The 26705-nt window shown below is 35.0% G+C and overlaps 1 protein-coding gene across 15 annotated transcripts in view; it reads right to left on the bottom strand.

Moving 5' to 3' along the window:
* DCDC1 (doublecortin domain containing 1) overlaps positions 1–26705 on the bottom strand; it is a 489423-nt gene that overhangs the window by 250360 nt on the left and 212358 nt on the right. For all 15 annotated transcript variants that reach the window (XR_014837084.1, XM_021085287.2, XM_021085290.2 and 12 more), the window contains 6 exons: positions 25856–25957; positions 22570–22733; positions 19423–19548; positions 16563–16668; positions 9115–9249; positions 6501–6619 (listed from right to left, as the gene is read on the bottom strand). Coding sequence is in view for 14 of the 15 variants with exons in the window: in XM_021085287.2 (XP_020940946.2) it covers positions 6501–6619; positions 9115–9249; positions 16563–16668; positions 19423–19548; positions 22570–22733; positions 25856–25957 (752 nt within the window). In the remaining variant the exon portion in view is untranslated. The remainder of the gene's footprint in view (positions 1–6500; positions 6620–9114; positions 9250–16562; positions 16669–19422; positions 19549–22569; positions 22734–25855; positions 25958–26705) is intronic.

Here is a 26705-nt window from a genome sequence, read left to right as displayed (position 1 = left end):
ATTTTAGATGCCTGGAAAAAAAATAAACATATTTGAAAGTATATACCCAGAGGTGTGTGAACTCTAAAAATCCTGATCCTTACTGATTTTGAAAAAACAAAATGTAGCTTTACAACTCGTAAGAATGGCTAGTTTTCCAAAATATCTTCTATTTTGCTTCCACCTTGCAAAAGATTTTCTCAGATAAAAGCAAGTTGCATTAATACAAGGGCAAATAATTGTCATCCACATAGGGATCCTCCTTTTTCCCTGCCCATCCTAACTTCCTCCTCTTCCTTGTTCTCTTCTTTCCTTCCTTTCTAAATTAAACCAAATCTTTTCCTATAAATAGTAATTTTTCAAATTAAACTTACTATATATATATATATTTTCTTAAATATCTTTTTTTCTTTCCCAAGCTCCCTTCCTCATAGACAACAAGTACACTGAGTTTGTGGCCTCAGTTCCACCCAGTTCCATAACAACCCTGGCCAGAGGAGGAAGTAACTTCAGGAGCCTAAGACCAGATGAGCACTAGCTTCGGTATCCAGTGAGCCTAGGGAGAGCCCTGGTCATAAAGAGTAAGTTCATCAAGCTACACATAACCTTTCCAAACACCTACCATTTTTACCTAACCCATTGGTCACACAAGTAGTCTTCTCTCACAATTTCCCTCTAAAATAACAATTTAGTCATCCTTACCTATCATTCTGATTTGTTTTTTTCCTTAGGTTTTTTTTTTTTTTGCACTTTCTAAAAACAGCTTTATTGAGAAATAACTGACATACATTACTATAAAATACTGTACACTTGACAAGCACATATTTGAAGTGTAAAATTTGCTAAGTTTTGAAACATGTATAAACATGTTAAAGCATCACAACAATCAAGATAATGAATATACATCCATATCTATCACCCCCCCAAATCACCCCAAAGCTTCCATGTGTCCTTTTGTAATCACACCCTCCTATGTCTCCCCATCTTCTTATCTTCAGGCAAACACTGATCTGCTTCCTAGATTTGTTAGCACTTTCTAAAGTTTTATATAAATGAAATCAAACAATAATATATTCCTCTCATGGTTTTGTTCTTTTTCCTCAATATAATTATTTTGAAATTCATCCATATTGCTGTGTGAATCAAGAGTTAATTTCTTTTTATTGTTAGGTAATATTTTATCATATAGATACAACATAGTTTATATATGTGTGTGTGTACATGCACGTGCATATTCTAGAAAAGTTTCAATTGTTTTCCAAAGTTACTGAACTATTCCATATTTCTACCAATTATATAGAAACTTAAGTACCAACTATGAGGGTTCCAGTTGTTCTACCATCGTCACCAGCAATCAGTATGGTCCAGCCTTTCAAACACTGGACCTTTTACTACATATCACTTTAGGTTTATTGGGCATTTCCCTAATGATTAGCATCTTTTCATATGCCAACTGTGTATCTTCCTTGTTACAGCATTTGTCCAAATCCTTTATCTGTACATGTTTTCTTGAGTTGATTGTATTTTTCAAATATACATTATTTGACATTATTTGAAAATATTTTGTCCTTGTGTGTAGCTTGTTTTATTCTCTGCACTTCCAAAGAGCAGAAATTCTTAATTTTAATGAAGTCCAATCTATCAGTTTATATTTTTGTGGATCATGTTTTTGGTGTAATATCTAAGAAAGCATGAGTAATGCACAATCATTAATATTTTCTCCTATGTTTTTGTCTAAAATAGTCAGTTTTAGGTTTTACATGTAAGTCTGTAATCCACCTTGAGTTAATTACTGTTTATAGTATGATGAATGGATCAAAGCTCATTTTTTTTTTGCATACTGAATACCCAAATGTTCCATCACCATTTGCCAAAAAAAAAACTTTTCTCTACTGAACTTCTCTTGTAATTTCTTCAAAAATCAATTGACCACATATGTGTGCATGTATTTCTAAATGCTCTATGCTGTTCTATTGATTTAATTGTCTATTTTTAGTGCACACCATTTTTCATTACTGTAGTTTCATAATAAGTCTTAGGGTCAGGTAACTTTGTTCCTCTTTTTCAAACTTGTTTTGCCTTAGATCTTTTGCATTTCTATATAGATTTTAAAATAACATTGATAGCTTCTATCAAAGAAACCTGTTGTGCTTTTCACTGAGATTGCATTAAATCTACAGATCAACTTGAGGCGTTCCCATCATGGCTCAGCAGTTAATGAACCCAACTAGCATGCATGAGGACACGGCTTTGATCCTTGCCCTTGCTCAGTGGGTTAAGGATCTGGCATTGGCGTGAGCTATGGTGTAGGCTGCAGACGCAGCTCAGATCCAGCATTGCTGTGGCTGTGGCATGGGCCTGCGGCTTCAGCTCTGATTGGACCCCTAGCCTGGGAACTTCCACATGCCACAGGTGTGGCCCTAAAAAGACAAAAAAAAAAAAAAAAATTGAGGAGAATGGACGTCATGACTATATAGAGTCTTTCAATCTATGAACATCGTATATCCCTCCATCTGTTTAGATCATTCATTTTACTCAGCAATGTTTTAGGTACACAAGTCTTGTACATATTTTATCTAATTTATGTTTAAGTAAAAAATACTTTTGATGTTATTGTATCTGGTATTTAAATTATCAGTTTCTCAAATTGCTTGTTACTAGTATATAAGAAACAACATAGACAGATAAAGATCTTGAGTCCTCAAACTTGTTGAACACATTTATTAGCTTTAGAAACTTTTTGTAGGTTTCATAGGATTTTATACATATATCATTTGAATATAAAGATAGTTTTACTTCTTCAATTCGTATCTAGATGTCTTTTATTTCTGTTCCTTTTCTTTTTACATCGGCTAGAGGTTTCCATGCCATGCCAAATAGGTGAGAGTGGACAACCATGCCTTGTTCCTAATCTTAGGAGGAAGCATTTGGTCTTTCATCAAAAGTATGATGTTAGCTGTAGGTTTTTCATAGATGCCCTTCATCGTATTGACAAAGTTCCCTTCTATTTAGCTTTCTGAAAGTTTTCATTAGGAAGGGATGCTGACTCTTGTTAAATGCTCTTTCTGTATCAATTTGATGATGTTCATGATTTTTTCCTTTTAAGACCGTCAATATAGTGACTTACATTGATTGATTTTCATATGTTAAACCAACTTTATGTTCATGGGATAAACCCTACTTGGTCATGTATATTATCTTTTTATATACTATTGTATTCAATGTGTTAAAATGTTAAGAATTTTTTGCATTTATGTTCATGAGGGATATTAGTCTTTGATTTTATTTTCCTGAAATATCTTTGGTTTTTGTTATCAGAGTAATGCTGGCTTCAGAATAAGCTGGAAGTATTCCCTCTTCTTCTATTTTCTGTATGAGAATATGGAGAATTGGTATTATTTTTTTCCTAAAACATTTGGGAGAATTCTCCAGTAAAGCTAGTGAAATCATCAGGGCCTGACATTTTCTCTGTGGGAAGGTTTTCAACCAAAAATTTAATTTCTTTAATAGGATATGGACTATTCAGATTAACTTTTCAGGTTAGCATATAGTTGGATCTTGCTTTTTTATCTCATCTGAGAGTTCATGACTTTTTTTTTAAAGTCTCCTCTATTGCACTGTCATCATCCAACACTCTACAGATTTTATTTTATTTTATTGGCCACACCCACCGCACACAGAAGTTCTGGGGTCAGGGATCAAACCCATGCCATAGCAATGACAACCTCTAGGCCCCCAGGGAACTCCTTCCTGACAGTGCCCGACTTTTAAATGGGCTTTTTAGATTATTTACATTTCATGCAATTGTTGACACAATGGGTTTAAATCTACCACCTTGTTAATTATTTTCTATTTGTCCTATCTGTTCTTTGTTCCCCTTTCTATCTTTATCTGTCCTCTTTTGCATTATTTTTTAATTATTTCATTTTTATCTGCTTTTTTTGCTTGTTAGCCATAACTTTTTGCAATATTATTTTAGCTTCAGGGTCTATCATAAATGTCTTTAACTTAGTCTATTTTCAGTTGATATCATACCATTTCACAAATACAGTATAAAAAACTTTCTTCCATTTCTTATTGTACTGTTGCTTTCATATATTTTATGTCTATCTGTTTTTATCTCCATAATATATTTTGCTTTAAATAATAAATTATATTTTAAAATGACTAAAATAATAAGAAATAAGGTCTTTATATTGCCTACATAGTTACTACTCCTAGTTCTCTTCATTTCCATCTGATATCATTTTTCTTCTGCTTGAAGGCCTTCCTTAAATATTGTTTGTTTTGCATGTCTGCTGGTGATCATTTTTTTAGTTGTTGAATAACATCTGAAGTTTTAATTTTGCTTAATATTTGAAATTTCATTGGGAAAGGATTTCTATATTGATTTTTTTTCTTTTTGTTTTTAAATATGTTCTTCCACTGTCTTCTCATTCTTATTGTTGCAGACAAGAAATCTGCTGTTAGTCTTATTTTTGTTGTTCCTCTAGTATATAATAAATATGTTTGTTTTTTCTGTGTACTTGTAAGATTTTCTCTTTATCACTAATTTTAAGCAGCAATTTTCCTTGGTTTCTTTTCTTTGTGTTTCTTGTGCTTAGAATTTATTGAACTTCTTGGATGTAAAGGTCATAGTTTTTACAAAATTTGGAAATTTTTCAGATATTTCTTTCAATATTTTTCTGTTCCCTACTTCTTCCCTTCAGAGACGGATTATTCATGGATTAGATGTGAAGCTTTTCACATCTCACTTTCTAATACATCTTTTTCTCTCTGGCTTTCATTGTGAATAGTTTCTGTTGCTATCTCTTCAAGTTCAGTAATATTTTCATCCATAATATCTAATGTGCTATTAGTCACATTCAGTATATTTTTCATATCATACATTGTGGTTTTCATATTTATAAATTTGATATGAGTGCTTTTATTTCTTCTGTGTCTCCACTTAACATGTTTAATCTTCCTCCAGCTTCTTGAATACATGGAAGATAATAATAACAACTTTTTAAACAACCTGTATATTAATTCTATCATATGCATCATTTCTGGGTCAGTTATAACTAATTGATTTTCTCTTTATTATAACCCTGGACTAAGTGAGTTGAAGCATCTCTGGCTCTATGTCCCATGGTCTGCCCTTGTCATTATTACAAGTTGACTCTAGGTGTGCTTCCAGTTTATAGCATTGATGCTGCCCCTATGCCACATGCAGCACCACATCAAACTGGAGCTTGCTTTGGGTTTGTTTGTCCCTCCTTGGGAACAATGTATTTAGGACACTACTAGCACTTACCAAGTTGCATGATAGCAAGCTACTATCTCCCTCTCCCTTCTGCCTGGGTTTCTCAATAATACATCCTACTTGTTCACTGAGATTTCTACTACCACACTCAGCACTCACTTGCAGACCGTGTACCTTCGTGGCTAAAAGTGGGTTATATATTATGGTTGCTTGGCTTTGCATTTCTCCCTAATCACTGAGTAGATATGACCTTGAGTAGGTGATTAACTTGCCTGTATTTTAATTTCCTCACTTGTAATGATAATAATGACACCTACCTTAACAGATTATTAACATTAAATTCTACATATAGTATAAAGAAATTAAAATACTATCTGGGTCAGAATTTTTTGTTGGTGTTATTAGAGTAAGAGTTACAGGTAGGATTTACATCTGGAAATCTGACTCTGTAGATCATATTCTTAACCATTATGTAATATTCTAATACCTGTTGGACAGTCTGTTTTGTATGTTAGAGAACATCTCCCTTTTGTATTTCAGGCTGAGCCAGTTTCTCTGGTGCCTAAGTGCCCCAGTTCTGGTTTCAGCCCTAAGCACATCCTCACTGTCTATCCAGCCAGAAATAGTTGGCTGATAGCTTTCTAAGTCTTAAAGTACAATAGGACTTGTTTTTGTCAACACTAGCTGAAATCAAAAGACAAATAAGGAGGAGAAAAGAAAGCATCTAGGAAACAATATTTCCAAGTGATTGAAGATAAATCACTTTTCTTCCTTATCACTAATTTTTTCTCCTAAATCTCTTTTTTGTTTTTCATTTTATTTTCCCAAGTCAGAAAAAACAAATGGGAATGACACTTTTGGTGCCTTACAAGCCAGCAATTTTTGTCTCCTCAATTTTTCTTTCATAGTTCAGTATTTAATTTACAGAAGAATGGAGGAAAGGTTAGGAATACACATAGAACTTTAAATTTTTAAATAAATAACCAAAATGTATATAAAGAAATGAGTTCCAATAATTATAGAGTAAACCAGCAGCTTGTCTACAACACAGATACATACTGAAGGCCAAGGTTTCACTTTTAAAACTATCTAAGAGACACTAACAAAGTGGCATATGTTTTTCAAGCTTATTTTAGAAAAATTAATATTGATATTTTGAACACAAATTTAAAACTTAATGAATATTTAGTCTAAGCCAGGAAGCATCATGATTTGACTACTCAGAAATCTTGAAATTATGTTCCTTGTTTTGAGGTAAATCGCTCATAAACATTACCTTTTCTGTAGGATTAATTTGTATCCTTCTAGTGATGTTCCCTCAGCGGCCTTGAGTCTGATTGGATGACCAATAGCCAGACAGCCCTGAGTTATCGCTCGGCTCAGGATCATTCCAGTCTTCCAATGAATAGAGAGGGGGGAGAAAGGTCTAAATAAGTTAAAAGAACCAGAAAATTCAACAATGTGTCACAAATAGTGAGGTCATTATGCCTGGATAAACCTGGATATTAACAGTTGCCGAAAGTGAAACACTACCCACAACTTAGCAGTCAGTGAGCCCTGCTCAGAATAAGTGATCTTCTGTCGGACAAGGGTGGCATTTTACAGTTCAGCGCAAAATAAAACAGACCTTGATATCTTCATTTGTCCTTTTTTTCTGTGCATATTTCACAGTGCAGCGATTTGGGGTCCATCACGTGTCACTTGTTATAGTTATAACTATAGCGCTTACTTGAAATATGTATGCACAGAAAAAAAAAAAGTGCAGCGAACTGAAAAGATTGAAACAAATCCTTAACCTTCGTACCAATTTAAAGTTTTACTCTGGGTCTAAATACAATGGGTTAAACATTTCAAGGTGGCTTGTGAACTGCTTTTGTTTTAAATGTTAGGATTCTCTAATGAGGAAATTGAGACTATTGTTTGAGTGGCCATTTAACAATTTACTTACTTAGTGAATCAATACATTTTAAATAAGTGACAACCACTGAGGAATTTATTTATACATATTGAGGATTTATGGCATGCAAACCTCTCTGTCTTAAAAGGTAAAATGATTTATTTTTGAAAAAAGGGAGAAAACTTCAAACCTTAAAAGATTTTCAAAAATGCATTTTAGCACATGACTTTTATTTGTCATGTTTTTGGTATGTGTGTAAAAGAACTACACAATAACTCAAGAAAAAAATTTTTTAAACATTTTGTTCTAATAAGCACTGAGTGGAATCCTCATTTGCTTATCTATACAGAAAAGCGAACTCCTTGGGTGAGAGATAAGAATCACCCCATATTAAGCACTTTCTATATACCGGATAGTACGCTTGAACTTCACACATATTTTCTCATTTAGCCACCACAGCAACTATGCAAGACAGGTGTTATTAACTTCATTTTATATATAAGAAACCTTCCCAAGATCACACAAAGGATTCTAATTCTAATCTAACTCCAAAACTCACCATCTTTGTAGCATTTCAAATATTTTAGGGGAAATTTTAGGGGAAATTTTAGACAAGTACAGGTTTTTTGATATCATGAAATTCTAGAAAACAGATACCATGGAACTATAGAATATGAGATTTGGGAAAATAACCTTCCATATCAACTCATCCAACTCTTTTACCAGAAGACTAAGGCCCTGATGTGGGATGTGACTTACCTGAGGTCACACAGGTGTTCACTGGTGCTGCTAAAACTAAAACACTTGCCTCAATGCTTATGAATTGTTCAGCTATAGAGCAGTGTTTTATATTACAATTAAATGGCGTAAGTTTTGAAGTCAGACCAAGAATCTCTCCTAAACACCTATTAGCCTCAGTTTTTTTTTCTGCTATATAATGAAAACCTACATGGTTTTTATAAAAATTAAATAAGATCATAAATGTATATAATATGCTTAACATATAACAGATGTTTAATAAAATGGCAGGTATTATTATTAAATCAGAAACAAAATACAACTTAAAACAGGCTAGTAGTTAAGAGCGTCTCCAGGTGGGAAGCAAACCTAAGAAATATCTAACTTAATTCTGCCTTTGTCTTTTAAATGAATATTTCTTAGTACCTTTGTGTCTGAATTACACTATATTTTTGTTTTTTAACTCTCAATGAAGCAAAAACAATAGGTGCAATCTAAAATTTCACTGGAGAAAACAGTTTCAATCTCTCCCACCCCCTCAACCAAGGAAGCAAACTTGCCTGGGTGTTCCTCTGCACCCATGGAAGTGCTAAGAAGCAAAAACATTCTACAGGGAGGGGGAGCAAAGGGAGACACAGAAGGGTAGATACAAACTGTACCATCTCTTTCCAGACATAAATATTTGGTGGCAATTACAAGATATATTTCAACAGTAAGAAGGAAGGGGACAGAAATTACATATCTCTGTTTAAATAAGACCCAATAGTAAAAGAATCGAATTTTAAAAAATAGCCCAATACACAGGAATAAAATGTGTTAGGCATCATTCACATTTTTTTTTTTTAATACTTAGGGATTTCTCCTAAAACTATCCTTACAAAGACCACATGCTATCACTATATGGTGCTAATCTACCAGGCTCTGTGAACCTCAACAATGAAGACTAAGGAGTAGGAGCAAATGACTTTCAGACAAGTCTCATGAAAATAGTGAGTCTGTGGGCTATCCATAGGCTCTATGCTGGGTTAAAATCACCTTGAATTAACTCATCAACAGACCTAAAAGTGAATCAAATGCTCATGTGGGAGTCCTCTGTACTAGACAAACCAAGAGCACAGAATAGATTCAAAAGAGCCAACAACTTGTATGTTTTCACTTGCATGCTCCTTTGCATGAGGACACACTGGGAGCAGAGCAGCATGGTGAGCCAGGGATCCCGGGAGGTCATTCAGGGAGAGCAGACACTCTTGGGTACCTTTGTGATCAGCCACACACTGGCTGCAGGCCACAGCGTCAATGGTGCTTTCTGACTCCCACTGCTCTCTTCACTACTTGAGAAACTCTGTTTTCTGATGGAAACAGAGGCATGAAGGACCATATTGGGGTCCGCCTATACAATGAGAAGAAGCATGGTTTTAACTTACAGTCTGAAAGTTAACCTCCCTCCACATACTTACCCAAAATAAATGAATCTAGAACACGTTTCTGATTGAGGTCGCTTTTCAAACAGTGGAGCTCAATCCCATTAAACCAATTCAATTAATATTTGTTGAGCACCAGCCTGGATACATAAGACTGAGAATATGTGGTATGGGATATTATAAAATATTTTTCCTACCCTAAAAAAACTTTAAACTGTAGAGGCAGAGTTCCCGTCATGGTTTAGCAGTAACGAACGGGACTAGCATCCATGAGGATGCAGGTTCAATCCCTGGGCTCACTCAGTGGCTTACAGATCTGGTGTTGCCGTGAGCTGTGGTATAGGTCACAGACACAGCTTGGATCCCGCGTTGCTGTGGCTGTGGTGTAGGTCAGCAGCTGTAGCTCTGATTCAACCCCTAGCCTGGGAACTTCCATATGCCACAGGATGGCCCTGAAAAGCAAAAACAAAAAACAAAATACTGTAGAGGCAATTATACACACAAGCACATACGCACAATTCCATGTTAAGCTTCAAATGGATAATTAAATAGTATTATTGTGTGCAAAGAATGGCAGACTTATTTCTGAAGGAGCAACAAAAAGTAAAGCATCTTGAAAGAGGTAACATCTGGACCAGGCCTTGAAGGATAGAGACAGTTTGACAGGAATAATGAAGAATAAGAAGGTATTTCAAGCAAAGGCAATTAGAATAATCAAAGTATCTTAGGATATACCGGTAGGCTCAAAAAATAAATTTGGCCAAACTTAGAAGGTGTAAAATATAAGGCTGTGGAGTTAGGTGTCAGTATGGTTTTCAAGCTTTCAACTAGGAGGGACTGAATTACAGAAGATTTTAGAAAGGTTGATCTGGCAAGTATAAACATAATGGATTGTAGAATGGAAAGAACAAAGGCAGAGAGAACAATTGGGAGGCTGTACAATCTCATAAGAATAAAGGGAGATGAGCTGAGACTTCAGTGATCACTGTGGGAAAGGACAGGATGTATCCCACTTGTTTATCTGATGACAATTGCCAAGAGTATTGTGCACTTTCTAGCATCCCTCACTTAGACTTGATTGTCAAATTAACAGTCATTCATGTCATCTGTCAGAATTCTACTACTTTTATTTAATAAACTTTATCTCCTAACTTATATGATCACTTTCCTTGAATAATCATGCTAAAGTTTTTAAGTGCGAATATTTATTTGTAAAGGATTATGGGAATTTGCCATTTTATGCTTTAAGTTTGGTAAATGATGTTCTTTCAATAACAATTTAAATCATTATCTTATATTTTTTTGGCTGTGACAGTGGCATGCAGAAGTCCCCAGGCCAGGGATGGAATCCTTACCACATCCGTGATCCATGCAACAGCAATAACAATGCCGGATCCTTAACCTGCTGCACCACCAGGGAACTCCCCATTTTCTACTATTAAGAGGCCTATTTTAAATCTCTGCAAATACTAGATATTTGTTGAGTAGCAAATGATTTTTTAAAAAACAAAAAATAAATAATAATTTAAATGTAATGTTTTACAAATATGAACAGGCAACAGCAAAAGGGTATGACTATTATATTTGACAATTACTCTATAATGGAAAATAGTTACTTCTCAAGAACTAGCTTATATGTGAAAACAAAATTTAAAAAATACAGCAATCCCACCACATAAGAAGATTTGACTTATGGGCTCTTTGATTGTGTATTCCCCAGTTAGCCAGTAGTGACTGGATTCTGGAGGGAAATTCCCCACAGTCTCTGAACAATGATAAACTATATTCTACTAATCCATCCACCACAGGACTCAGCATTTAAAGCAGCACTCTTAGTCAACCTCCTAACTCTAAGTTGCCATCACACTCAAACTCTCCTCTGAAACTGGGAAGAAGATTGTTTTGACTGGAATTAGTCAGACAGAAGAACCGTACTGCCAACTGCTTCTTTGTACAGCACCTGCTGCCAGTGCCTAAATTCTTGTTATCTCCACAACATGGTTTAATCTTTTAACAGTTGGCTTATTGGTGAAGAGTGAAGGGGTCCTTTGTGTCTGTCTTGGGTTGGCACCCAGTATTAACACCATGCTGTTTTCTGAGAGATATTTTGCTGGACAGTTCCCAAGTGATTCCACATAGCTCAGACAGAGCCAGATCCACTAAATCAGCTTCATTTCACGTTATTAACAAAAAGAAAGAAAGAAAGAAAGAGAGAGAGAGAGAAAAAAAAAGAACACTGCCAATCTGGGGTTGAATACACTTAAAACTGACAATGGCCATTAAATTCTCTTCGTAATTTCACCTTCTTTTTCCTTTTTAATTTAATCTGATAACTTAGCTTCAGACCAAATGTTTAGGAAGGTAGGAGAGATAAAAGTTGGAATTCAGTAAAGAAAAGTGCTCTTACAACCTGCAACATAATATGCCATGTGTGTGTCTCTATGTAAGTGCGTGTGTGTGTGCATGTGTGTATGCATGGGCATGTGTACAAAAAGCATTTATGTTGAGGCATCATATATGTCATTAGAAAATCTTTTAAAATGCTGTTGAGAATCAAAAAATAAATTTTCTATTATTCCTTTAAACAACTATTATGATTTTGCTTGTCTGAATAAATTGTGCAAATATAGATGATGCTAGTGATAAAAATGATGAATATTTACTGGGCCAATCGAAACTGCTTTAATTTTCTTCTTGCAAATCACCAAAGTGGAATATACTTCAATATTCCTGTGCAATTTCAAAGTAATAAGGGAACCACTTATGGTCTTTTCCTACAGCTCTACTGAGGAATAGAATATAGGACAATGAAACTCTTCTTGAAAGAAGGAACTCATGGATCACAATCTTTATTCTGAACAAATTATTTACTATTATAAATTTGATAAGATTTTCTCTTTTGATAGCAATTTTAGGACAAAGTTGAAGGATTTACTATACAAATTAAATCACAACTACATGAAATGTTCTAAAATCTGTTTCCTCATATCCTTGATATTCACTCTTACTGTACCCATTCTTTAAATCTATAACTGATCAATCCACCCACCTCTAAGACCAAGAACTGGAAAAGCTGCAAGGCAGAAAATATCATTGAGTACATAATTATGCAACCAAACAAGGCAAAATATATAGGATCTGGTATGCAGTCCTCAAATAGATTCCAACTATTGGTCTAAGAATAAAGAAGGGACTTGGAATTTTATTTAAAGTTCTGTGTCCTAATCTAATGGCGATTAGTTCAAAACTTAAATTAAAATTTGTGCTGTTCTCCTGTATAAATTATAAAATATTACTTCTTGATGATTTGCTCTCCAAAGAAATAGGACAGTAAAGAATTTTTTGCCTTTCCCCAACCTCCCTTGTGACATACAGAATAATATATTCTGCTAGCATCCATGACTCCCGTATTTACAACTTAACTTATAACAAAAATATCCTAATTCTAAAATCATAACTTGAAGTTCCTCAACGTTTCCATACTACAAGCTGTCACTCATGTCCTGCTGATGTCTGATCAGACCAAAAAGCTAGGATCAAAAAATCAGTTTCCTTTCATTTTGACAGAATATATGACCTGCCAAAGACTGGGGTATATTGTTCTGCTTTATTTTCCCATAACTAGGCTTTCTGCTAGCTATTCTCATAATTTTTTCTTTTATATTAACTATCATGAAGCTTGTATCTCACCTATTTCATGGGAACATATCATTTTATTGCCCTTAAACTAGGATAATCTAAAAATGTTGCAAATTTAAGTAAAAATAGAACTGTTGAAAGATATATCTGCCAAATTGTCCATTTGTAGTAGAGTTCAAATCCTTTTTTTGAAATGGATAAAAGAGCAACAGGTTGTAATTGTCAGGGTTATATCTGTCTTCCACATTACTAACAGGGATTATATGTTCCAAATTTTTCTCTGTAGGAAAGGTTTTACTTGTCAATAAGAGATTTAAAAGAACAGTCAGGGGTTGGGCACTGACATCTCTATCTCAAGCCAATTTTAAAACGTATGCATCAAGAATATCGGCTTTTGCCTCCCTCCTCTCTATCCCTGTTGTAATCCTCTTAGTGCCTTCTTTACTGCAATGAGCATCAAGATTCCACAATAAAATGTCCTATAGATCTCCATCACCTCTCCCTGAATCTCTCTTTAGAAGTGCTCCTTTTCAGGTTATTAAAGTGCTATTTTTCCAATGCAGTGATCGCCTCCCTGTATATAATCTGAGACATTTTTCTGAAAGTATTTCAAAGGTTTCATAGCTAAGAGAGTGCCTTTTTTTTTTTCTTTGAAAGCGTCTCTTTACTATTCAGTTCATCAAATCTTTGCTTCATTTTACCACTATTTTGACTGAAATGAAATTTAATTCAAAACCAATTTCTTCTTCTGAAATTACAATAGTGTACAAACTTTTAAGATGAAGTGTTTTCTCACTTCACAATCATTAGAATGAATTAACGTGATAAAATAACTGTGGATTGTTTATTTTCTCGTTTTTCAACATTAGAAAGTATAGCTTTCTTTTAAAGTTCTACTTTGGCTTTAACTAAAGAAAGAAGCCTTTTTCTCATTCTTTTCCTCTGATAACTCTTCATTATCCATCCCCCGTTCCCATCCCACCTGCGCCACCACCAGTTTGACTCGGTTTCTGTTGAATGAGTTAATTAATTAGTGAATGAAATTTTATTCAGCCAACTTTGAATATCTAGATACTGCAAGAGAGACAAGAATGATCAGAATGTCCTTTCCTCTAGGAATTTCTGATCTGGGGGGCAAGGAAGAGGTAAGATAGGACCTCTTGAGAGATCTTCCTAACACAAAATCAAATCCAATCATGCCTCTGCTTAAATATTTCCAGTGGCTCCTAGTTTTCTATAGAACAATATCTGCAATCCATAACATTGAATTAAGACTCTTTACGATGCAATCTCTTCATTCTCAGTGGAATCTACCATTCTCCCCTTTCTACTCTAATATGCCCAAACTTAGAGCACTGATTGACTTCAAATCATGCAGAAAATGTTGCAAGAGGAACAGTACCAAGTTCAATGTCATTATAAACAATACAGAATGGATGTAATGGGGATATCAAGGCCAGAAACATCATACCTGGTTTAGGGGTAGAGTTGGAGTAAAGAAAGATTACATGAAGCAGGCACAAATCAGATAAGGCCAATATGATGGGCAGAATTTCAATAAGCATTTATTGAAAGACAACTATATGCCAGACACCAAGCTAGAATGTGGCACAACGGTGACAGAAAGGTAGGGGATGCTAACAAAGAAAAAGAGGTTGAATTTCCGGCAGAGGGATGCACATGGGTAGAATAACAGAAATCACAGAGTGCTCAGAAAACAACAAATGAACTATCTAATTTGGTTAACACACAAAGAACATATTTAGAGAATAGTAAGCATTGAAAAATAGGCTATAGTTAAATTTTATTTTATTTTATTTTTTTGGCTTTTTTTGTCTTTTCAGGGCTGCACACGCGGCATGTGGAGGTTCCCAGGCTAGGGGTCCAATTGGAGCTGTAGCTGCTGGCCTATGCCACAGTCACAGCAACACGGGATCCGAGCTGTGTCTGCGACCTACACCACAGCTCTCGGCAACACCAGATCCTTAACCCACTGAGCAAGGCCAGGGATCGAACCTGCAACCTCATGGTTCCTAGTCGGATTTGTTTCTGCTGGGCCATGACGGGAACGTCTATAGTTGAATTTAAAAAGTCATTCATCAAAATGTATTGGGCACTTGCTCTATATTCGAGACTTTGTTCCAGTACTCAGGAATACACAGATGAGCAAAACATAAAATCTGTGTCCAAAGAATTATCAATTCAGGAGGAGAAAGACACAAAAGCAAAATGCCTATACCGTAACACAAATTCTAAGAACGGTTTTCCAAGGAAGAAAAGGAAGTCTAACAACACAAAATAATTTGAAGTTAAATCTCTCTGGAGGATCTGAGAAGGCTTTATGGAAGAAGAAGTTGAAGAAAGCACTGAAAAGCAAGGAATGGTAACAGTGGGGGTTATAGCCTAGGCAAAGAACAACACATGCCATTGCACAAGTAAACCAAAGTGTAAAGCATGTACAGGACCCAATTTATTAGCTCTGACTGTAGTGTAGGGTACAAAGATCACAAGAGGATTAGAAAGGCAATTGAGAGTGGAGGAAGGTTGAAGAACAATCATGGAGATCATTAAGTATCAGATGAAGATAGGGAATTTCAATAGACAACAGCCAGGCATACAAGCTTTTCTGAGCAAGAAAATAATGTTACAACAAAAGGCCAAAAACGAATGCCAACAGGATCAAAACTACGGCAAATAAATCTTAATGATGAATATAAAATATAAAAGGCATTAATTTTTTAGTGTACCATTCAACTTGTACTTATTTTCTGAAATTGCTCAAACACAGCCAGGATTAAAAATAATTATTATATTCTATTTATATAATTATACTATTTAGATTCATATGTACCTGGAAAAAAACTAATATTTTCAGTATAAATTTTGACATAAAAGACTGAATGGGGGCAGCATGGAGAAATTAAAACAGAGCAGGTTGGAACAATGTGTCTTCTGTATTGTGTCTTGCAAAGAAAGGGCCCAGACTAGATAACAGGAAGCGTTGCTTTTGGGCATCTCTAGCTCTGAGGCTGCCTTCTGGTTTTAATTTGATGAATTCAAAAACTAAAGCTTATGTACCTGAAATGAACAACCCTACATAACTTCCCAGCTGAGAAAAACAAAAGAGTTTTCCTTCTTTGGAGACAGGTTTAAAATACCTTTCATAGCTCAGTGGAAGAAGAAAATTCTATCCTGGCAGGATACATTTCTAAATGTAAATTAATAAATAGACTTTCTGGATTAGGTTGTTATGAGTTGGGTTTTCTGAAGAACTCATGTTACTTAGAGACATTGACCTATAGAGCAAATAGATCAAATCCAAAAACAGAGAGATAACAGCCATCTTAAAGAATTTTTAAACAAATACAACTTCTTGATATAGTTGGTATGAAGAAAATATGCTAAAAAGTTGTACTTAATTGACATAATTCAGATAGAATGTTTTCAAGAAGAAATGCTATACATTGGTGCTGTTTTAAAGTGCTTAATTAATTAATAGGAAATAAAATATAAACTTGCCCCAATATTCATAAAATAATTTATAGTTTTCAAAAAATTTCATAAATAGCTATTCAGTCACCATGTATTTACTGAGTGTCCAATACATAAAATACCCTTACGTAGAACAATAAGTAATTCTGACCTTGTTCTGTAGGAAATGGTTCTCTGAGTTCACCGTTTCAAATTGATCAGGCATCTGTTGACTGGTGCCAACGAGATTAATTGGAAATCCTTCACAAATTTCCCAACTAAGAAAAGTAAAATAATTTTATTCTTGTTAGAATAAAATATTAAAATGAGTTTAGTTACAGTACTCTTTAGTCTATTACTATAATAATTTATGCATCTTATACTCTTCTAGACAGAAAAACCAATGTATAACCCACAATCTTTTTAAACAGGAATTTGTAAGGTACCTTGGTATCTGTAACTGAGAAAGGGAAGGCTTTAAATTTCTTCCATGCAATTATTTACGATATTGGGGGATTCCACGCCTAATTAATCATTAATAGGAGTTCCCATTATGGTTAAGTGGAAACAAATCTGACTAGGATCCATGAGGACACATGTTCGATCCCTGGCCTTGCTCAGTGGGTTAAGGATCCGGAATTGCAGTGAGCTGTGATGTAGGTGGCAGACTTGGCTCAGATCTGGCATTGCTGTGGCTGTGGTGCAGGCCAGCATTCAATTTGACCCCTAGTCTGGGAACCTCCATATGCTGCGGGTGCGGCCCTAAAAAGACAAAAATGCATTAATAGAACAAGGAAACAAAAAATAATTTTTAATCTTATAGAATCACTCGTAGTAGAGACCATATTTACTGTTAACTTTATAATCTAAATATACTGGTCTACAAATAATAAATGATGTGTTTATATTTCTAATTGTTGTGTTAAGAACGTGAGTTTGGTATATTTGAGTCTTTTTTTTTTTTTTCTTTTTTGTCTTTTCTAGGGCCACACCTGCGGCATATGGAGGTTCCCAGGCTAGGGGTCCAATCGGATCTGTAGCCTCTGGCCTACACCAGAGCCACAGCAACGCAGGTCCTTAACCCACTGAGCGAGGCCAGGGATCGAACCTGAAACCTCATGGTTCCCAGTTGGATTCGTTAACCACTGAGCCACGATGGAAACTCTATTTTTAAGAGTCTTTTAAGAGGCAGCACAGTTTAGCAGGTTCATGGACAAACCACAGACTGGAGGGGTTGGTTTCATTCTTAATTCAGCCAAGTCACTTATTTTAAAAATGAGCCCATCCTTGTGCTAAAGAAAATTATAAGAGCATATACCATGCTATTCAGTAGAAACTAGTTCTGGGAATGGTGATAGTATTTTTCTTTCAATAGTTTGAGAAATATAAATAAGAGTATGATTACTAAGATTTCAAATGATCCACTTTAGAGTATAGAATGAAAATTCAAATGGGATCCCCAAATCAAACAAATTATCTTCAAATTAGTTTATGTTCAAGAAGGGCAGTTTCACCATAGTTATACTTAGGGATTTAGATCTAATTTAAATCCATTCATTAAAACAGTACTCCCTGAACCTGAAGAAGTAAAATTAAGAAGCAATACACAAATTGAAAATTAAATTCCTAGGAGTTCCCTGGTGGTCTAGAATTTAAGGATTCAGCATTGCCACTTCTTGGGTTTGATCCCTGGCCCGGAAACTTCCACATGCCACATGCATAGCCAAAAAAGTAAATAAATAAACTCCTAGATAAAGACTGAAGGAAAAGGGTCTAGACAAATTTAGCAGTTTAGAGAAAGATTATTGAACATGAAACAAATCTTCTCAGAAATGCTTATATAAAGAGTGCTGAGTTATTCTCTATCTATAAAGAGAAAGAGAAGATAAAATATTATAATCTTGCCAAAGAAGACCAAAGAATTTGTCTTTCTAGACATATTTAGCAAAAAGTTGACATTAGCTAGACCTCATTAGATTGCTTTTGACTCTCTGGTTCTTCCCTCTATTTCAGCCTTTTCACCTGGGTTTTAAGGAAAGTTGTAGTTTGTTAAATTACAAAATCTTAAAGCTAGACACATCACCTAGTCCAACATAGTATCAGAATCATGCTGCAGTGTCCAATGTGGTAGCCATGAGCCACATATTCCTATTTAAATTAAAGTTAATTTAATTTACACAAAACTAAAAATTCAGTTCCTCAGTCACATTGATCATGTTTCAAATGCTCAATAGTCATAATGGTTGCTTCCATCATCAGAGAAAGTTCTACTAGACAGTTCTGGATAGGGGGTGAGCTCTCAGTTCTTAAGACAATCTGGGTTAGAATCCTAGCTCTCTCATGTACAAGTTGTGTGACTGGGCAAATTACTTTGCTCTTCGTACATCAGTTCTACCTCTATAAAGTGGAATAATAATAAACTAATAAGCAATGATGGGATTAAAATAATTGTTTTCAGGATTAAATAGGTTCTTATCCAATTCATTTACAGCTGTGCTTGGCCTATGGTCAACACTCAGTAACTGCTGGGTCTTATTATTTACCCATAAGAAACTGATACCCATCTGCTCGTGGACAGTCATGAGCAGATATGGGTCTAGATGCCTAGAACTTCTAATTCCTGCTTTTCTCATTATGCCACCAAGCCTCCAGCAAAATTCTTTTGTTTGTAATTCATCATCATCAAATGAGAGAACATTCATATAAGAAAACATATTATTTAATATTTCATTGATTCCATTCAAAATTATTAATTTAGAAACATCCGCTAAAAGTTTTTACATTTCAAATTAAAATTGTTGCCTTTGTAAGGAGTAACTATAGTCTGCTCATTGCCTCATTTGCTTTTTTTTTAAATTCAAGGAAAGATAATGATAAGTCTTTTAAGCACCAGCTCATTATATCATGAATATGTCAATAAAATAAATAATTCCTTATTTAATATGATTTGAAGAATATCTTTTAACTCTCTCACTCTGGGGAAACTGAATTAGGTAATTCAGATTACTCTAACCAAGCATGTGTTAATTTACTTGTCACATCCAGGTAGAAGAACAGCATTAGGATCCAGGAAGGTTTTATATGCAACTATAATGCCACCTCTGGCAAATGCAGTCACTCGGTCAAAGGTCAAACCCAAAACAGGGTGTAGTGGAGATCTGAAAAATGGAAAAAAAACATCAAATGTATCTGCAAAATTATACAAACAGTAAAACATACAAATAAACAATAACACATACAATACCTGTCCAATAAAATCTAGAAATAAGTGAATTTCCTGTTATACAGCACTATTGTTGGTATCCTATACTGACATCTGACATGCACATTTTAGTTTATTTGGCTGATTTATAATATGCCAAGGATAGCTGCAACACACATAAATTTTAAAAATAATTTCAATAATAAAATCAAAGTATTTAGTTGAGAAAAACAACCATCTTTCCTATAATGCTCATTTTTTTGTGTATAACTACAATGTAATACCCCCATAATAATCGTTGGAGCTTATAATTAAGTTAATCCCTCATATTTAGCTACAAACAACTACTTCTCCATGAGTTCACTAAACGCTATACTGATTTAATTTTTCCTAGTACATACTGTTAGGTACATTGTTTTAGGTTAATTTAATAATTTGGTAATTTAAATCAAATGGAAAACATCTTAAATTTAACAAATAGCCACTATGTCAATTATGAGCCTTTTGTTTTCCTGAAATTGGTGACCATCACTTGTTATTTAAATTTAGAATCATAGGACTCAATCACATCACCTGTGCAGTATTGACAAAAATATTTAAACTGAATCTAAGCATGAGAAAACACTGAGACAAATCTAGAATGTGGAACATTCTACAAGAAAAGTGCCTAAACTCTTCAAAAAGAAAATCAATATTATAAAAAAACAAAACAATATATGGAGAAACATTCTAGATTAAAGAGAACTAAAGAAAATAACTAAATTGCAACAGATGAAGCTTATCTGGATACTGAATTACACAAAGCTCTAAAGCAGATTTGGGGTAGTTTGAATATATGCTATATATTAGATGATATATTGTTGACTATATTAGATGGGTGATAGAGAACATTCTATTCTTCAGTTATGTGAAGAATAGAATTCAGGAGTAAAACTTAAATGATTGTCTGGAATTAATTCCAAACAGTTCAAAAGAGAGAGAAAGATATGAGAGGTAAAACAAACGTGGCAAACTCCTTATACTGATGAATCTAGGTGAAGGATTATACCAAGTTTTCTCTAGATTGGATATTTTTCAAAATAAAAATTTCAAGAAAAATAATTAAAGCACTCAAAATAGAAGCAGATGTTGGCAAAATCATCTTTTGCAAATGAGTAACCTGACCCCTCATATCAACTTATATTAGACATGTCAGAATTACTCCCTGAAAATGAATATAACTCACTTACTACATACTGCACATTTTCTCAATACATTTTGAACAAGATGGAAATAACTTTTTGACATAAATTTAGATGTTTCAATAGTAGCAAATGCTATAATGGTTCCCTAGTGCTTTATACTGGATTCAAAACCAGAAAAAAAATACACTATCCACTTAAATTAGCAATGATGTACAAACAAATACACACACTTATAAATTCCTCCAGCTACAGACCTCAGTTGATTTTAAAATATTCCAGATACTTAGAATTTTTGTAGTTATTCCACAAATGTGATCCAGTTAACCAAGAACATGCGTTTGATCATATTAAAATACTGTATTAACGCAAACATTAAAAATATCAAAATTAGTCATCGCTTTAATGTTAACAATGATATTTAAGAAGTTATTAGATACATTTTATTAAAATCTTTCCTTGCAATTGGAAGAGCTCGCAAAATTATAAGAATTCTTGCCCCTTTAAAATCTACTTCTGTTTTTCACCATCACCCTAAAAACAATTCTCATGATGTCATTAAATTATATTTTGAAGTCTGCCTGTGGAAAAAAACCTATGGAAATATTCCTTACCGATAATTTTGAGTTTTATAAATTACACAACATGAGATATTAGTAAGCATTTTAATTTTACTCTACTGGGACAGAAGAATTAGACTTTTAATATGCTGCATACAACAAATCCTACCAACTTTTCCCAAAACCTTCATGGATTTCTGAGTATATTTGTTTCAGTCCTTGAAATTTTGACTATTAGAATATATAGTAAATCCAGTCAGCTCCTAGTTCTATGCTATTTTTGTTATAATTAATATATGATCAGTTATATTTTATAAGCAAAATTATTTCCTCTATTTCCCCTATTCTGTCCCCTATTCTGTCCTACAGATAAAAGCTGGGAAAAAAAAAGATTAAAAGTAGGCAGAAAACTGTGTTTAAGTTTCCTGACAAGCAGTTTCAGAGTTCATCTGGATGTGTCCTGTCAAAATATGCATAAATTTCCAAGATATTCCAAACAACAGCCTGGCTCATCAGTGCCTGCAGACTGAAGCCTTTTTCTTTTCTCAGAAATGCAGATAATTTTATGCAGGAATTTACCAATCTACAAAAATTTACACAATGCTCAGTAATAACCAGTAATTACTGTGGGATAATGTGAGGCGCTTTTGAGGAATATAACTTTGATAGGATAGGGCTTACAAGCTTTACCAATTTATCTTTAGCTGTCCTGTCATTGGTGCTTAAAAGGTTAAGACTTTATTTGTGAAAACATAGAGAGATAGTGGGGAATCATGTTGTCTACAGCTTCATAAATCTTGCTTAAGATCCTTTTCAATTACCATCCATTTCTCCTTTAAAAAGGGACAAAAAAATAGAGGAGTGGAAGCAGGTCAGGGCAGTGTGCGACAATGACAGTGTGATGGGCTTGGGCCCCCCGTGGCGTTTCCATCTGCTATCATTAAGGTGACTACTCAGACATGAACAAATCCCACTTGCTGTGCTGACAGGCAGACTTCAAGAACTATGACAAGGCATTAAGACAGAAAGTCAGAGAGAGAGAGAGGGGGAGAGAGAGAGATGTCATATTCCACAAACAATACTGCCTCACACACACAAAAAAATGTCCCCGAAATTTTACTGGAATTCAAAGTAATTTTTTTTTCATAAAGGTACTTGGCTTCTCAACTATCCTTTTAAATTAGCTTGCCCCCCAAAAGACTGAGAACAGACAGAGAATAAACAACTTGCTCATACCTGTATGCTTTACCATAAGAGACCCAAATTTTTTGTTCATTCTTCAGCAAGAGTGGATTCTTAATTTCTTGACCATGTTCATCAAAAAGCCGGGCTGAAGAAAAATTGAGGCTTGGTGGGTTGATGGAAGAACCTTGAAGCCTTTGATGAATCTTGAGAAGTAGCTGATGGTGGGGGAAAAATGAAGAAGCAAAAGAAATAACATAAAATGTGAACACCTATAATAAACTGTCTCTACTCTGTAACAAATGAAGTCCAAACAAATGATAATTAAATTCATATAGAATGTTAAAAGAAGTGTGAAATGACGGCAATGTTTAGCTCAGTGTAAAGTAACAAAATGAGCATGGGCTTTTAACCAGCAGGGGGTGCCACAGGCTTGTGATTGAGCTCTGACCCTATGGCACAGGGACTGAAAGCAGATGTGACAGCCTTACAGAAAGAGCATTTAGCTTCTACACATGGTAACGGTCCTCTTTGATAAGGGTTATGCTTTTCTTGTCTAAGCTATACATTCTGTTAGAGTCCTTACAGAGCACCTTCAGGTTTTACAATGAGCAATCTCCTGTCCCAACTAACCTCAGGTAACCAAAGGTGGAACAATCTGCCGCTGACAGGATTGACAAAAAATAAACATGACTCTCCAGCCCACATTGGTTCACTTAGAAGAACTCTTCCTTGGATATATTTTAATTAAGAGCTCTGCAGAAGCGTGTGAACAGCTTTAAACATGGATGTTTTCAGGTTGTAAATAAATGTAATTGAAGTATGAGGTATGAAACGCTGTCATTGAATATTTTAAATTATAGTATTGTCAGTGTTTGCTTCTATCTTACATTTTAGGCTCTCTAAATTATCAAGATATTTCTAACTGAAGACATTTCAAATGAAAGTAAATCTAACTGAACTGTGTTGCATATAGAATTTTAAAAGACTTTTTCATTATTATCTGTCACCTTTATTTGAGGGTTTAGGCCTCTGCTCTTTCCTGCTCTGTGGCCCACACTATCCATCACTGTTCTCCCCCCAGCCTTCTGTCACAGGCTTCCTTTTCTTCTTTCTCTTGTCAGTTTTTATGTCTCTCGATTTCTTGTTACTCTGTAATCTCGGCAGGGATGCAGATATAGTTGTGGCCTTTTCTTGCTTAGCTGCTTCAGGGTGCATTTTTGCTCCTTCTATTAATTCCCATTGAAGATATATTGAGAAGCTAAATGCTGAGGCCCAGAGGAAAGAAGGGAAAGTTACAACTTTGTCATAGATCTCTGGTTTCCTCACCTATTGGCTATAAACTCTTCACCCAGTAAAATTATTTTCTTTGACTAGCAACTGTTCCTACAGAAAGCCAAAGGATTGGGCTTTCTCTTAATCAGGGATAAATAATCATATCTCCAACTTCATCAGCTCAACATTGTTTTCATCAGCTCTATATGGACCAGATTTTTAGCTTTATGTATCAGAAGGGCTGAAAATGATGACATGTCTTTCTTTTCATTAAAGTTTATGCTTTTTATCCAACATAGCCAAATCTGTGGAATTAAAAATAGTGATTACTATTCTTTTTAGAAGTACAATAGGCAAAGATGTTAGAATAGTAAAAATCTGCATTTTGTTTTTGTACTGGAACCACAAATATATTTTCAAATCCGTAGACTGTATTTACAAAGCCCTACATTTATTTCTGTGTGGTCTCAGCCCTTGAGCTTATTTTTTCTGGCTTTGCTATTATTTTGAAAAACATGTTATGCTGATCATTTTTTAAATCACAGTGATTTTGCTTTATGGGCATCGCCTTTTTTGTAAAGGGGAAAGCCATAAAAGATTTAAAGCGTGATCCAGGAGAGAAATATGTACACAAAGAAGAGGAGTGTGTGTGGTAGAGAAGGGATGTGAACACCTGCCCACTTAACCAAATTCACTTTCACAGGAGTTGCCTTGCAATCTCTACTTTCCCAACTTGGTGACAGACTGAATTTTAGGTTTTCAAAGATGAGCATTCAACAGCCTACAGGAGGTAAGGCCTCAGTGCCTTTCATCTCTAGGTCACTGGTGAGGGCTGGGCTATAGTGACCAAAATTGTGATAATCTTTACCCATTTATCTTTAAAGCTATCATCACCAGATCTTTATAGGATAAGAATTTGTTCAGGGACCTGAGAAGAGTGTGAAACATCTCGTGCTAGTGATTGAGACAAGTGCGCACCAAAAGAATAGTCATCCTTGGATGTCACAAGGGCTCTCCCAAACAAAGCACTTTCTAATACCTCTAGTCAGTTTGTCCCCCAGATTTTCTGGCATATAGAAGCACAACGAAGATCAATTTCAGTTGTCATAAGCCAACAAAAGGTTTCTACAGAATGATACCTTCCTGTGTAAGATAACATAAATGCCATCTTCAATTTTAATATGAACCAAAAAGGAAAATATTCTAAGGTGAAAAAGAGGAGTGACAGGTAGAGACCTCTAGAAAGGCTTTTGTAGCACGGTGATTCGTATAGTCAGGGATGTGGTGGTAAAAAGAAACCAGCGAAGTTCTTTATCCTTCTCTCCCTAATCAGTCAAGGTGGCCCTTCCCATCTCTTCTGGGCTCAGCTAATGATTGGATGATCAACTTTTGTGGCTGACTGTAAAGTCCAGGTAATGGATAGCAAGAAGAGGTACATCTGAGGGTGTGAACTGAAGTGGGGGGGAAAGAAGCAAGTTTCCGAACAAAGGTCAAGCAGCAGAGCCCAAAACACTGGTGTGCGCTCGGGTGAACAACCCCAATTTGTAAACAACAGGGTATTCAGCGCTCTTTCATGCAAGACAAAGACCCCAGATAAAGCCCCTGAACATGTTGGTTCTGCCTGAGAAACATCCCAATTGTCTGGAAAACAGGCAAAGGTAAGAATGCCTAAGATAAACCATCTGGACTTGCTCACAATGAGTATAGATGAAGACCAAGGCTATGTGTTAGTTGCTCAGGGTCTAGGGTTTGGAAATACCCTTGACCCAGACTACATCCTCCACTGAATATCATATCACTTCTATTCAATGGGTAAACAAGTGAGCAATTCCAGAATCCAGTGTAGACAGATTTCCAAAAACAAGCATGATGAAGGTTAAGTAAGAAGGCAGGGGTCATTACCATACTAAAGCTGAGAACCTAAGGAATCCAGAAGTCAAGCTTGAAATTATAAGTTTTTATAGATCTCAGCAAATGACTGATCTTTTCTAAACAACTTTAAAGATATAATTAATCACAAGTGACTTGAAAGACACTCATAGTCATAAATGAACAATCAACTCACTCTTTCCATCATATGGCCGGTTTGAGATGGGTTATTTGGCCCCAGATCTTTTTTGCTGATATAAACAGAGATCTCTCCAGTATCTTTACCACTTTCAAATATCTGAAAAATAAGCACATTCAAAATAAAAAATAAATACATGCATACATATCCATACACATACTTATAAAAACAAATATAGACACAAGCAGTCCTGACTTTGCACAGTGTCTTTCTGAAAGTCATGCATATGGGAACTGCATAAAGCAAGGACAGCCTGTATGAGCACATTTAAGTAATTGGTAGTGAAAATCAACAGGACTAGAATAATATTAAGGAAAGTCGCTTGTTTCTCTTTTGGTTTCAGTGTCCTTCACCTGACTGGCATTCCCTATAGTCTTAAAGAAGGAAACACAGACATTAGAGGAGAAATAACTGACTCCCCTACATGGGTACTTACATGAGGCAAGCATCAGGGAAGGGTCAGCTAGTGACCAGTTAATGAGTTCATTTCATTCTTTTGAAAAACATAAAACCATAAATTACGTGAGGAATATTTAATTTACATTTAAAATTTATCAGTGTTTGGCTCATCTTTTGATTTACAAAAAGGAAATTCAACCTGACAAATTTATTGCATTACAGGACAAGGAAAGCCATCCATTTAAAGTGCATATAAGCAACAAGTTGCTAAGAATAGAAATAAAATTCATAACATTGCATACTGTAACACTCAGCTGGAAAAAGAAAATGCTAGCAAATGTTTTGGTCAAACGTACCCAAATACAGAGTTCTCGTTGTGGCTCAGTGGTAACCAACCTGACTAGTATCCATGAGGACTCAGGTTTGATCCCTGGCCTTACTCAGTGGG

The sequence above is a fragment of the Sus scrofa genome, chromosome 2, assembly GCF_054392235.1.
Source record: "Sus scrofa isolate SSC_HxYL_T2T_F1_AM1 chromosome 2, Sscrofa_HxYL_maternal_Yorkshire_Landrace_v2.0, whole genome shotgun sequence".
NCBI lineage: Eukaryota > Metazoa > Chordata > Mammalia > Artiodactyla > Suidae > Sus > Sus scrofa.
Note: the sequence above shows the minus strand (reverse complement) of the source record. Positions and strands in the feature narration are given on the sequence as shown.